At 38.7% G+C, this 12,063-nt stretch overlaps 1 protein-coding gene across 3 annotated transcripts in view; it reads left to right on the top strand.

The window, feature by feature from the left end:
- Positions 1–5,767, top strand: part of pof1b (POF1B actin binding protein) — a 43,542-nt gene extending 37,775 nt beyond the window's left edge. For 2 of the 3 annotated variants that reach the window (XM_033641369.2, XM_033641360.2), the window contains exons 11-13: positions 2,227–2,300; positions 3,020–3,134; positions 5,585–5,720. In XM_033641369.2, coding sequence (XP_033497260.2) covers positions 2,227–2,300; positions 3,020–3,134; positions 5,585–5,605 — 210 coding nt within the window. In that variant the 3' untranslated portion in view covers positions 5,606–5,720. Of the gene's footprint in view, positions 1–2,226; positions 2,301–3,019; positions 3,135–5,584 lie in introns of all 3 variants that reach the window. The other variant, XM_033641377.2, reaches the window with a different exon arrangement.
- The last annotated feature ends 6,296 nt before the right edge of the window (positions 5,768–12,063 follow it).

Here is a 12,063-nt window from a genome sequence, read left to right as displayed (position 1 = left end):
TGGGCGCTGCGCTCTCCTCAAAGTCAAAATGGAAAACTTTTTCATATGTTACTATATAATGACAAAAACTCTGTCTGTGTGTGTGTCTGTTCCACGTTTTTCTCCTCACTGACTTGGTCAATCCATGTGAAATTTGGCACAGTGGTAGAGGGTCATGGGAGGATGCGAATGAAGCAATATTACATCAATTGGCCAAAGGGGGGCGCTATAGCAACCGATTGAAATTGCAAACTTTGAATGGGCATATCTCATGTCCTGTATGTCATAGAGACATGAAACTTTGCACAGAGATGCCTCTCATCATGAGGAACAAATTTGCACCAAGAACCCATAACTTCCGGTTCTAGAGATTTTCCGCCATTTTGATTTTTTTTTAAAAACACTTAAAATCGATCTCTTCCTAGGAAGTTTGACCGATCTGCATGAAACTCGGTGAACATAATCTAGGGACCAATATCTAAAGTTCCCTCTTGGCAAAAGTTGGAAAACTTAATAAAACTTAGCTTCTATAAGGCAATGAATATTGCGGAGGGCGTGGCTCATCACATAAAGGTGTATAACATCTCAAGGGTTTCACCGATCACCACGCAACTTTGTAGGCATATGACCACACATAATCTGAGGGGACCCCTCCATTATTGACCCCATCAAACAAAATGGGGGCGCTAGAGAGCTAATTTCTTATCTAGGCCTAACTGCCATATCGATTTTTACTAAACTTGATAGATACGTAGAACAGGACGCCTCAAGGTGACGGAAGAAATTTAACTCTAATTGGCAACTGGGTGGCGCTATAACAACAGAAAAATGCTTAAAAATGGCTAAAATGTGACCGATCGCTGTGGCTCCCCCTGTGGCCAAATGTTGTCGTTTTTTTAGTAATTTTTGGTATGACTAAATCATGGTATGTACATAATCCAAAAAAAAAAACTGTCAGTCAGTCATTCTGTCTGTCCCACGTTTTTCTGCTCACTGACGTGGTCAGTTTATGTGAAACTGCACATAGGCATTGAGGATTGGCATAGGTAGAAGGTGACAAAGCTACCAATGGGTATGGACTAGTACAGTGTATTCAGGGTATAGATTTTATTTCTATTTCATCTAATTTGTATTTTTGTAATATTTTGATTCTTTTTTTCAGCACATTTGTTTCTTGCTTCTGACTCTTAAGCTGCTGTAATGTGGATTTACCTGGTGTGGGATTAAAAAAGTCTTGTCTAATCTTATTTTATCGTATCGTTTGAGACCGTAAAAACTATAAACAATTGGGTTTGGGTTACATTTCTTTTAGGTGAACTGCTCCTTTAACTGTGACATGAAGCATGTGTGATTTGTAGTGAATGGGCTCATACATGCAAAACCTCTGGTATAGTCCTTTAATTCTTGTTTATCACAACTTGGGTCATATTTTTGACCCATAATTTCTAGGAGTTATGACACATGATGGAGAAAACTGCAAAATAAGACCCAAGTTGTAATAAACCAGTTTTGTCTTTCAAGCGATCACTTTACAAGCACAGGTGCTGGACAGTGAATAAACAAAAGGAATGTGTTTGTGTTCAGTCATGCAGAAAGATGCAACTTACCTGGAATGAAGTGTATAAATCACAAAAACCAGGCCAGCTGGTGAATGTAAAAGAAACAAACACACACACACTCCAGGCTTGTGAGTTGATTCGTTTCTCCGTTCATTCATTGGTTTTCACCTTTCAGGTCCGACTGCATTCTAACCCTTTAGTCTTTGTGCAGCACCAACTGAAGTTGGCTGTCAGTTAATTTAACTTCGAGAATGCCTTTGTCACCTCAGGGTGCTGGCATGACATAGCTGAGTTTCTCACAAACACACACACAAAGGGCCAGAGGCAGTTCTAGCTGCGTTTTACTGGAAAGACATGAGATCAGCTACGTGACTCTTTTTCCATTTAACAACAGAACCCATTATGTTAAAACGTCGTCGAAACAAAAGCAGCCATGAGGACTTGTACAAAATAAAATACAGTCTAAAATTTTGAACATTATAATTTAAATCTGTAACAATCTGATCAAAGAAAAAATAAGCAAGACTACAAAACTGACCAAACACTCCTTTCCAACTTTAAGAACTTCTAAGTTTTTGATACTTGACAGACACAAATAGATTCAGATGTATTGTTTTAGTGAACTTCAATAGTATCTACTTTTATCAATCACACACTGAACTGACCTTTGACCTCTTGTGACCCTCAGGAGATCAGGAAGCTGATGCAAGAGAGGAACGACAGCTCCAAGAGCCAAGTCACCAAGACCATCATCACCAAGAGGTACGACAGCACAGCAGACTAGATGAACATTTCTCCCACAACACTGTAGAGCTGAAAAGGCAGAGAATTGAATATTTGAATAATCAATTCACTGTTTAGGTCATTTTTCAAGCAAATATACCAAAATTACTCTACAAATAACCTCTCATCAACACTAAAACACTTTCCACATTGATTGCGTGTTTACGATCAACACTGATAGTTGAAATGGCGAAGCTACTGGACCATTAATAGATAACTACTTCTGAGATAATCAGAATTCATCCAGCTAATGTAGGAGTTACCAAAATTGGTTGTCTGAATAAAAATGATTAAATTAAATTATACCTGGACAGCCCTAGACAGTTAGATAACATCTGCTCTATTTAAAATCAGACTGAATTTACAGCGGGCATAATGTTCTTGTCAGCTACTCCTGAAAAAGTTTTGTGGCAAAGTTTTTCAGGACCAGTTGGAAGAAGTTGCGTGAGGCCGTTAGACTCCACTTGTAGACCTACAGTAAAAAAGTGCCTCTAAATGTTTGTAGCTTACGGAGAACTTCCTGAAATACAGCAGCTGTGGTCATCTTGGATTCATAGCATTACATGATTTCACGAATTGTCAGTTGAGAAGTGGATTATGCCCATTGAGTGGATTCATTATAACACTTTTTAAAAACTACAACTTCATAAACAGAATCTGTCAGTTTAAGCCATAATTGAACATACCTGTGTGTGTAGGTACAGGAACCAGTACCCCATCCTCGGTCTGCTGAGCGACGACTACCAGGTCACCTCGCCCGTCAAAGAAGCCAAGACCATCGTCATCGAGAGAACTGGAGAGATGATCAAACAGGTAAAAACAGGAGAGAGTTTTAAAGGAGGTAACCACATACAGTAATATTACCCACCTACGATCGCTCAACATGGTAAACTGTTAGCAACAGGCACCAGAGTGAGCAGTTAACTGGGACTTGTGGATGACTTGGTGTCAGGGGTCTGATTTATTAATAATAATAATTGGTGGAATGAATCAGCAAACATTCAGCACTGCAGCTGTACGAGAGAAGTGTGTAATTATGATTGGGATCATGGGCAAACTAATGCTGACTAACCTGCTGGCATCGAGGCACCATGCTAAATTCTGTCACTGTCGACTGGTACAACACACCACCCTCACCGGGTCGCACCACATTCAACACTGACATAATGAAGGGTAGGACTCAGAGGTCAGAGTGAGGGTGAGGGGTTTCTAACACTACATGCAATACATACACTGCAAATCAGATGCAATTCAATAAATAATAATTTCTAATTGGGGTTCTGGAAGTTTACAGGGCTCAAGACTGAAACAAACGTAGACACGTAAACGAAAATTTAATTCCAAGTAAGAAAAGACAACAAAACAAAACTAGATTATCAAAGGTTTCAGACAGGAGTAACATTTTGGCTTGCCGAAATTTGAGATAAAATAAGGTTATATTTAGAATGGTACTGGCAAAAGTTTGAAAACTCCACCAAGATAAGATAAGAATTATAGAATAAAATAAAAACAAAACATCATTGTTTAGACTAGTAGACAAACATAAAAAATAGTTCCGTCCAAAACAATTTCATGTGCCTTTAATAGCTGAATATTCTATAATTATGATAGCAGTATTAGTACTTCCTATTTTTAACAACTACACAGTTTTAATAGGGCTGTAAAAGCTGTTGTTTATTGGTCAGTGTGGGACAACTACTTTCTGATCTGATTACAAATCAGATGAACTGGCGCCATCTTGTGGTCAAACTGTGCAGCTGCAGGTTTTAGGTGGAAACTTGCCATTAAATGCTTAGTGACTCACAATTAGCTGTTTAATATCAGAGATTAATATACATGTGTTGTCTATAGCAACATAGAGTTTGGACAAGATGATTAGTATTTGTATTGCATTCATGACAAGCGAGAAATGTTAGTTTTAACTCTGGGCTTTAGAGTTTCTGAATATACATACAGAACATAAACCTAACATTTGATTTATTAAAGATAATAGCAGAGCAACATGGTACATTAAATAAGCACAGCAGAAACATCAGATAGGTTGCACCACCGTGTTTACCTATATATCTCTCAGTTAGAGCTGAAATTGACCACAGAATTAAACAAGTTTGCTAATTTCACATATCTCTGCATCTGCAACTTCATCATTAACTTCAAATCATGCGGTCTGTACTCACACTCTAAAGTCATGTAGGCTATGTGTGGATTGGTTTGTTTATATTTACAACATCTTCAAATGATTTTAATTGATTGATTTTTTGTTGGCATCACCGTTTTCTACAGTCTTTTTATTACAACCACTAGGAGTCGCCAAAGTCCCATTTTCAAATGACAACTGGGGGCTCATGCTGCGTTAATGTTATACCAGAGTTATCGTACAAGTTTCTGATTTGCCCTAATAATGACCAGGAAACTTGTGTATTTCACTAAGCAGATTTATCCTACTTTGCACTTAGAAATACTCAAGTACACAAATTTAATAGATATAGAGTCGTATTGTCAATTATCAGTATTTTAATCCTCACACAACTAACTGTAATCATAAACTGTCTTGATGATGCTTATGCATGAGTTATGCATGACGTGTCCACGATGGTTGCTAGTATCTGCATGACCAAAGTGATGTCACACCATCAGACACACCCCTTTGCAAGGGTCCTGTGTGGCGGGTTTTTGCCTGTTTGAGCACATACGACATTTTCTAACTACACGTATGCAAATGGGCAGAGAAAATGGAGAACTATACAGTAGACATGAGTTTTCGATACACTGCCCCCTACAGTTTGGGAGAATATTGGTTTGCCAAATGTAGAAATATAAGGTACAAAAGATCCAAACGTTTAATTGTTCCATGTCAGCTCGTGTCTGTATGAAAAGCATAACGGCTTCACAAGTTGTTCACTCTATCCATCCCATATTATGTGAGCACAGCATTAACCCATTAAACCAACTAAACCACAACTTAACTAACTGTGCAATGTGATCAACCGTTGCTTGGTAAAGCTGCACACATCTACAAAGAGCAGTACTGTAGGTCGACCAGGAAGTAAGTTCACGCTAAACACGGAATGATGGCCCGGAGTATGACAATAGATCAGACCAAGATTATGAAATCAACAGATAAATCAACTAGCTTTTTGTCCAAACGGTGGAAACTGGTCTGCCTGTTGTTCTCCAGTTGCCTTCTTTCTTTTCTTTTTAAAACTGATTAAACATTTGTACCAAACATAACGTGTGCCTGTGCTTTGTTTATTTCGGAACAGGAAATCATTACAACTCCTTAAAGACACACTGCTTCTCTCCGACAGGAATGATTGAACGACAAGAAGACCCAGACGTCACCGCCCTCCCACCCCGCATGCTCCTCCCCCTCTCCTCCTCCCCCTCCCCTCCTCCCCCTCCCCTCCTCCCCTGCCTCATCCTCAGGGCTCCCAGGGTTGGTGGTGGTTGAAATCCCCCTCCCCCCATTGATTTGGGATGATTGGTTCAAATCTTAGGTTTGACCAAATTGGGCTGGTGACTGTGTAATTTGGGCTTTTCATGACAAAATAATCAAAGACCAAACCTTTACAGAGTGCTACAGTCGAATGGTTGTACATTGGATTACGGTGGAAGTAAAGCAGTCATGACAACTGGGAACTGGGCGAGATTTAATCCTACGAGAGTACGCTTTTATTAAAAAATCTGAGCTGAGATGATTTACTGTGTGGCACAAACACATACTTCCTCTCCTTTCTTACCTTCACGACTGGATTCTGCTTTATTAAGTGAAGATTTAAGCTTGACAACATCCCAACAAATGACAGAAGTCAAAAACGCTCGTTGATTGGCTGCTTCAATGTCATGTGAGAAACGCTAAAATAGTGTATGAAGTGTTTTTAAATAAAAGTCTATCCTACTCTAACATGCTCACTTCTAAATTTAACAGTGACTCTTGATCTGACTCTGTACATTGACGCTGAAACACTGCACACGATATTTTGATTAAGTGTGCGTACGATTTTACCAGGTGAATAAATTATCACACTGCAGTAGGGACAGGAAATCACGATACACTGCCTGCAATCGAATCACTAATCGTGATTCTGTAATATAGTGCAAGACAGTCTTCTATGATACATTACAAACTATGTAACTGAGAAGAAACGACAAATTATATGTGAAAAATCTAGGATTTTGTCTGTATTTGCTGGCTGTATGATGAGAAAACAGAGCTGTCAAGACAACTGTGACAATGATATGAGGCACAAACCAGCAAAATGCCAAACAGTTCGGAGTTAAAGAAGTTGCAGCTCTGTCTCAGTATCACAGGAAACTGTATTGTGATATATTACTGTATCAGTTATTTGTCCCACCCCTACTTGTCAGCTTATAAACCACAGTAAGGCTGCATTCAGAACCATGTGGATGTTGTCTTCTGTCACGTCAAAGGGGGACATCCCCAAATTTCTTGGATGAAAGATAGCTGTTAAACAAAGTGAAACTGAAGGAGTGTCCCAAATCCGTACTACATACTAAGACTCAGCAAGTTTTGATGATGTTTCCATGTTCCGCACATACTAGTAAAGTCACAACATGTAGTATACTCAAACCAGCAAGTATTCAAACTCATCTCCAACGAGCCAGGAGCTGCTCACAAGTGGAAATAATTAAAGTAAATGTGGGTGATGGTGAGACAGCTCCAAAAAGATCTTGAAAACACAAAAGGTACAGTTAAAAAACAAAACAATTTGCTTTCTCTTTGTGAAATTTCACCGCATTGAGTATTTTCATGCTAACAATATGTGAGCATGTTGGTTTTTTGTATGCTAAAAGCTAAAACAGCATGCTCTGACAATTCATATGTACAGTAGTACATACTGTAGAGAATTATGATATTGTATAGATTTAGGACCCACCATGAGTTTCAGTATATGTGAAGCAAGCATCAAACAATTCACCACAAGGCGATGTTGCACTATGGCAAGAAATCCTGCCCACACATAGAGCTGGGTGTCAATACTAGTCCCAATTCAATGCCTGAGTTGTGCTACTTGCACTCGTATAGTTCTCTAAATACTCTGAAGACAAATGTTAGACATTGTCTACTTACTGGCAGCTGCACAAGGACTTAATTGGCAAAATGTCATTCAAATCTATCAAATCTGATCATAGAAAGTCGATAAGATTGCAGATTTCAGCAAGCCTTCAAATCCAACATAGTTGTCAACACACGTGCTGCAGACCAACCCAATGGCCAGGAAAAATGTTGGCATTGTAAGTTTGCGCAAACACCGGATACACAACATTTATACGTTATTATGTAGCTGATACATTCAAATGTTATGTTGCTTTATGTTTCAGCAACCCCGTGGTCAATGAGTGATTAAGTTTAGGCACAAAACCACCTGGTTATGTTAGGAAGGAATTGTGTTTGGCTTGAAATACCCGCTTGTGGTGACACAATCCTGGCTGGAAATGAAGTGATGTCTCAGTAAAAAATACTTACTGGGGCACAATCCCGCTAAAACACAACCGTTACTTTTGGTTTGTTGGTCTCGAACGGTGGCCTGCCGTTTCAGCTCATATACTACGTCACAATGTCAACAGTTTCTTCTGGCGACTGGGGTGCACAGACGTGTCAGTCAATACCAATAAAGTACAAAGAGGTTGTGAATTACCTAATCGTTTACAATGCCACACTGTGGACAAGTTGTGATCAGAAGACATGAAGGAATAAAGCATTATATTTCAGCTGATCTCTGAGGGCTCTTGTCTTTCTATCCAAATTGTCCTAACTACAAGGCTCACTGAAGGGAAGACAACGTACTGATGTGGAACCACACGCCTACGCCCAAGTTACCAAAAGAGCTCCGTCTCAGCTTCCAGTTGTCACTAATGCACGTTTAGACAAGACTGGCACCATCTCGCATGTAGCATGAGATCCTCCTTAACGCCACCACAACTGTGCTAGCCCAGGGTACAAGATAGAGGATGTGTTACTATGATTCCTACTCTGCATGTAAATATTTATATAGACCGATATATGTATTGTAAGATGGGCACGCTCAGTGAATGTTCCCCCCCTGTGTGACTGTAGAGCAGCCCTCCTGCAATACAGCTTTGAAGAGCATTTAAAAAAATGTTCTGATTGGGTAGTTTGCTTTCCTTTGTGCTAAATGGTATTTTTTTTTATCTGTCCACTGTGTAATTGTTTATTCTGATGTCTTGTTAGACTTGGAGGTGCATGGGTATGTGCTGTTCACATGTAGCTATTGATATGTCTGTGTATGACAGTGGGATCTGCGTCGGAGCTGTGCGATGCGATGTCTCACATCCATGAGAGGGAAGGACTCCCATGGGTGTGATGCATCGCAGTGGGTGGGTGGGTGGAACTGGAGCATGATGTTATGATGGTGGAAGAAAGTTTTAAAGCAAAATATTATGTTATTGAGTTTTCCTGGTTGACTCTGTTCTGGCTTTTTACATGAGGAAGCATGTTGACGGCTTTGTGTCCATTGGGTGCTCGTCTGTAAGGTGCTGCCACCTGTTGCACTTGTTGTTCTGGGTAGACAATTTACAGCAACCATTACACTTAAACTGACTTCACATTGAGGCTGTTTATTTAATGTTGCTCCTGTGAGCCAAAGAAAGGTAACGTCATCTTGTCAAACCTTCATCCACACTGTATACGTATAATACTCAAACAAGCATTTCTATTCCTCACTTATTTATCTCTTGAAACAGCTCCACATAACGCCACAGATTTCAATATGTGCTTTAACATGCAACCTTCCTCTTTTTGATGACAGCGAGTTAATGTTTGTTTATTCTTAATCACCTAGAGATGACTTATTAATACCACAACAGCTCAAACTACACAAATCTGCCATTTTCTACATTGTAAACTGTACCTGCAGTTTTACTATGGCGTATAAAGCATGAGAGTGGGACAGATAAATGCAGAAATAAATGAACGATTCAAATAACCTGTAACCAATAACCAATAACCTGTTTCCTCCTTTAAAGTAATATGTCACCTACAAAATGACCATTAGCGAATCAGTGAGTCATGCTGTGTTACCTTGAATTCTTGAAGATAACTGTTTTTCTTGAATGCCTCCACTGAAAACGATGAACATACTGCTTTATCGATTGACCTGGGACCATGTTTAACGCTCAGTGCTTCACAAACACATGTATCTGGCTAAAAAACCTTAGTATTTAAGGCTGGCTTTAAAGGGGCACAAAAAGTTTCGCTTTCAGTTCAGTTTTAAATACTAAGGTTTCAGCAAAAATGCATGTTTGGGAGGTAATGAGCATATTATAAGTATAAATGAGACTGATTATACTGCAAGAGGTATGTGAGAGTCTGTAAACAGATGTTTTGATGTAGTTTTGCATCTTTGTACATCTTAGGTCACTTGCAAAATTAAACCTTTCCTTAAACCTGCCCTTTAGATATTTAGAGATTTTATTTTTGTCTCATTTAGACTATTGCAATTCCCTCCGCAGCATTAAGACTCCTCACTTGTACCAGGAAGAGAGACCATATAACCCTGGTACTGGCTTCTCTTCACAATTAAGTACAGAATTGATTTCAAATTTCTTTTAGCTGTTTGTAAAACGCTGCATGGACACACACCTACTTGCGTCTCTGAATTACTCATTCCCTACTCCTCCTCTCAGCCCCTCAGATGTGGAGACCAATCACTGCTCTGAAGGCATTTTCAGTTGTTGTTCCCCCCTCCATTGATATATTTAAAACCTGTCTTAAGACCCATCTCTTTTCTTTTCTTTAGCCTTTTAATTATCATCAGGGATGACATCCCTGACCACACTGCTTAACACGTGTTTGATTTTGTTGTTTGTGCATCCTATTTTGTGTTTGATTTTGTATGCTCTTATTAATTTTACTTAAAATCTCCTATGTATGACAGTTTTTTTATCATTCCTGTGTTTTGTTCATTTTTAAGTTCTTTGTGAATCACTTTGGCCAACATTTGTCGTTTTTTGCTCTATAAAGTAATCTGACTTGACTTGTTAAACGAATTCAAGGTAACATGGCATGACAAGGTGATTTACAAATGGTTATTTTGTGGGTGAAGTATTCCTTTAAGAAAGCCTACTGAGAACTTTTTTGTATATGTTGAACAAACTAATAGTTTCAGCAGTATTTCTGGTATTAGTCAGCCTGGTGAAGACAGGGGATCAGTTTGGTGATAATACGAATTGTGCTGTTTCTGTTCTGCTACCTCCACCCTGAGGTTTTTCATCCGTCCACGTCCTGGATTTGTACTACAGTCTCTTGCATGATTTTACAACTGGTTCGGGGGTCAGGGTGAGTTTTAAGTCATTTAATTTTTCATGGAAATGGTTTCAGATTGTGCAACAGACAAACATTTACAGATACATGTACTGTAAGTGGTTTAACAGGCTGCACCACCAACTCCTAGCTGCTGGAGAATTTTAAAAGATCTTATTTAACTAAGGCACCATGCATACGTTTCAGCCAGACAGCACCGACATTCCCCCGAAACATGTGATGAACACTACTGACAGAAAAGAGCCGCCCAGTGGACACAGAGCTGATTTCTGTTGGAAGCCTGTAAAAATGTATTGACTATCATGGGACCTCAAGTGCCTTACTGTGTTAGCAACAGAAGCTTGTTTGCATGCTTTTGTTGGGCCGACGTCACTGTTTGGTTGACAAAACATCATCATCTGGTCAGCTGGTAAAAATCTGGCGACTCTGATCATTCTCAAACAGTTTTTTGGCAGCATGGGACCAACAGTGGCTCTTTGGTTGCCTGAAGGCTTTCATTTGCTATCTGGGTAATCTCGAAGGAAACCAAATCCTGCCTTTTCTTTGCCAGCTGAGAATAAATTGTATGCTGAACTAAATTAACTGGTTGTAGCTAATCTGCAAATAGATGTGTTTAAATATATTTTGTATAAAAACAGTTTTATTTTCCAGTTCAAGAGGATTTGGGCAGCTACACTGCCTCAGTTCTCTGCAGTAAGAAATGTTTCAGCTGTGATAGATTGTGATTAAAATCAGTAATGTATCGATGCAAATGTGCACTTGTTTTGTGTTTTACTGAACTGGTAACTTCACAATTAACACAAACCATGCAGTCAATATGGTCATGTTAATTTCACCCAAACTATGAAAAAGTACTACACAGGACTAATCTTAGTATGTCACAAAACATGTCATAGAATATGATAGTATGGTATGTCACAAAAAATGTCTGATGTTTTTTGTGACATATATAAGTATAGTATGTCACAAAATGTCAGTGTAGTACGTTATAAAAAATGTCACATGTCATAGTATAGTATGTCACAAAATGTCATAGTGCAGTACATTATAAAAAATGTCATAAATGTCATGGTACAGTATGTCACAAAAAATGTCACAGTATAGTATGTCACCAAAAATATTAAAAAAAACATCCTAGTATAGTATGTCACAAAAAATGTCTGATGTTTTTTGTGACATATATAAGTATAGTATGTCACAAAATGTCATAGTGTAGTACGTTATAAAAAATGTCACGTCATAGTATAGTATGTCACAAAATGTCATAGTGCAGTACGTTATAAAAAATGTCATGGTACAGTATGTCACAGTATAGTATGTCACCAAAAATATAAAAAAGCATCATAGTATGTCACAAAAAATGTCTGATGTTTTTTGTGACATATATAAGTATAGTATGTCACAAAATGTCATAGTGTAGTACGTTATAAAAAATGT

The sequence above is a fragment of the Epinephelus lanceolatus genome, chromosome 11 (genome assembly GCF_041903045.1).
Source record: "Epinephelus lanceolatus isolate andai-2023 chromosome 11, ASM4190304v1, whole genome shotgun sequence".
NCBI classification, from domain to species: Eukaryota; Metazoa; Chordata; class Actinopteri; order Perciformes; family Serranidae; genus Epinephelus; species Epinephelus lanceolatus.
Note: the sequence above shows the minus strand (reverse complement) of the source record. Positions and strands in the feature narration are given on the sequence as shown.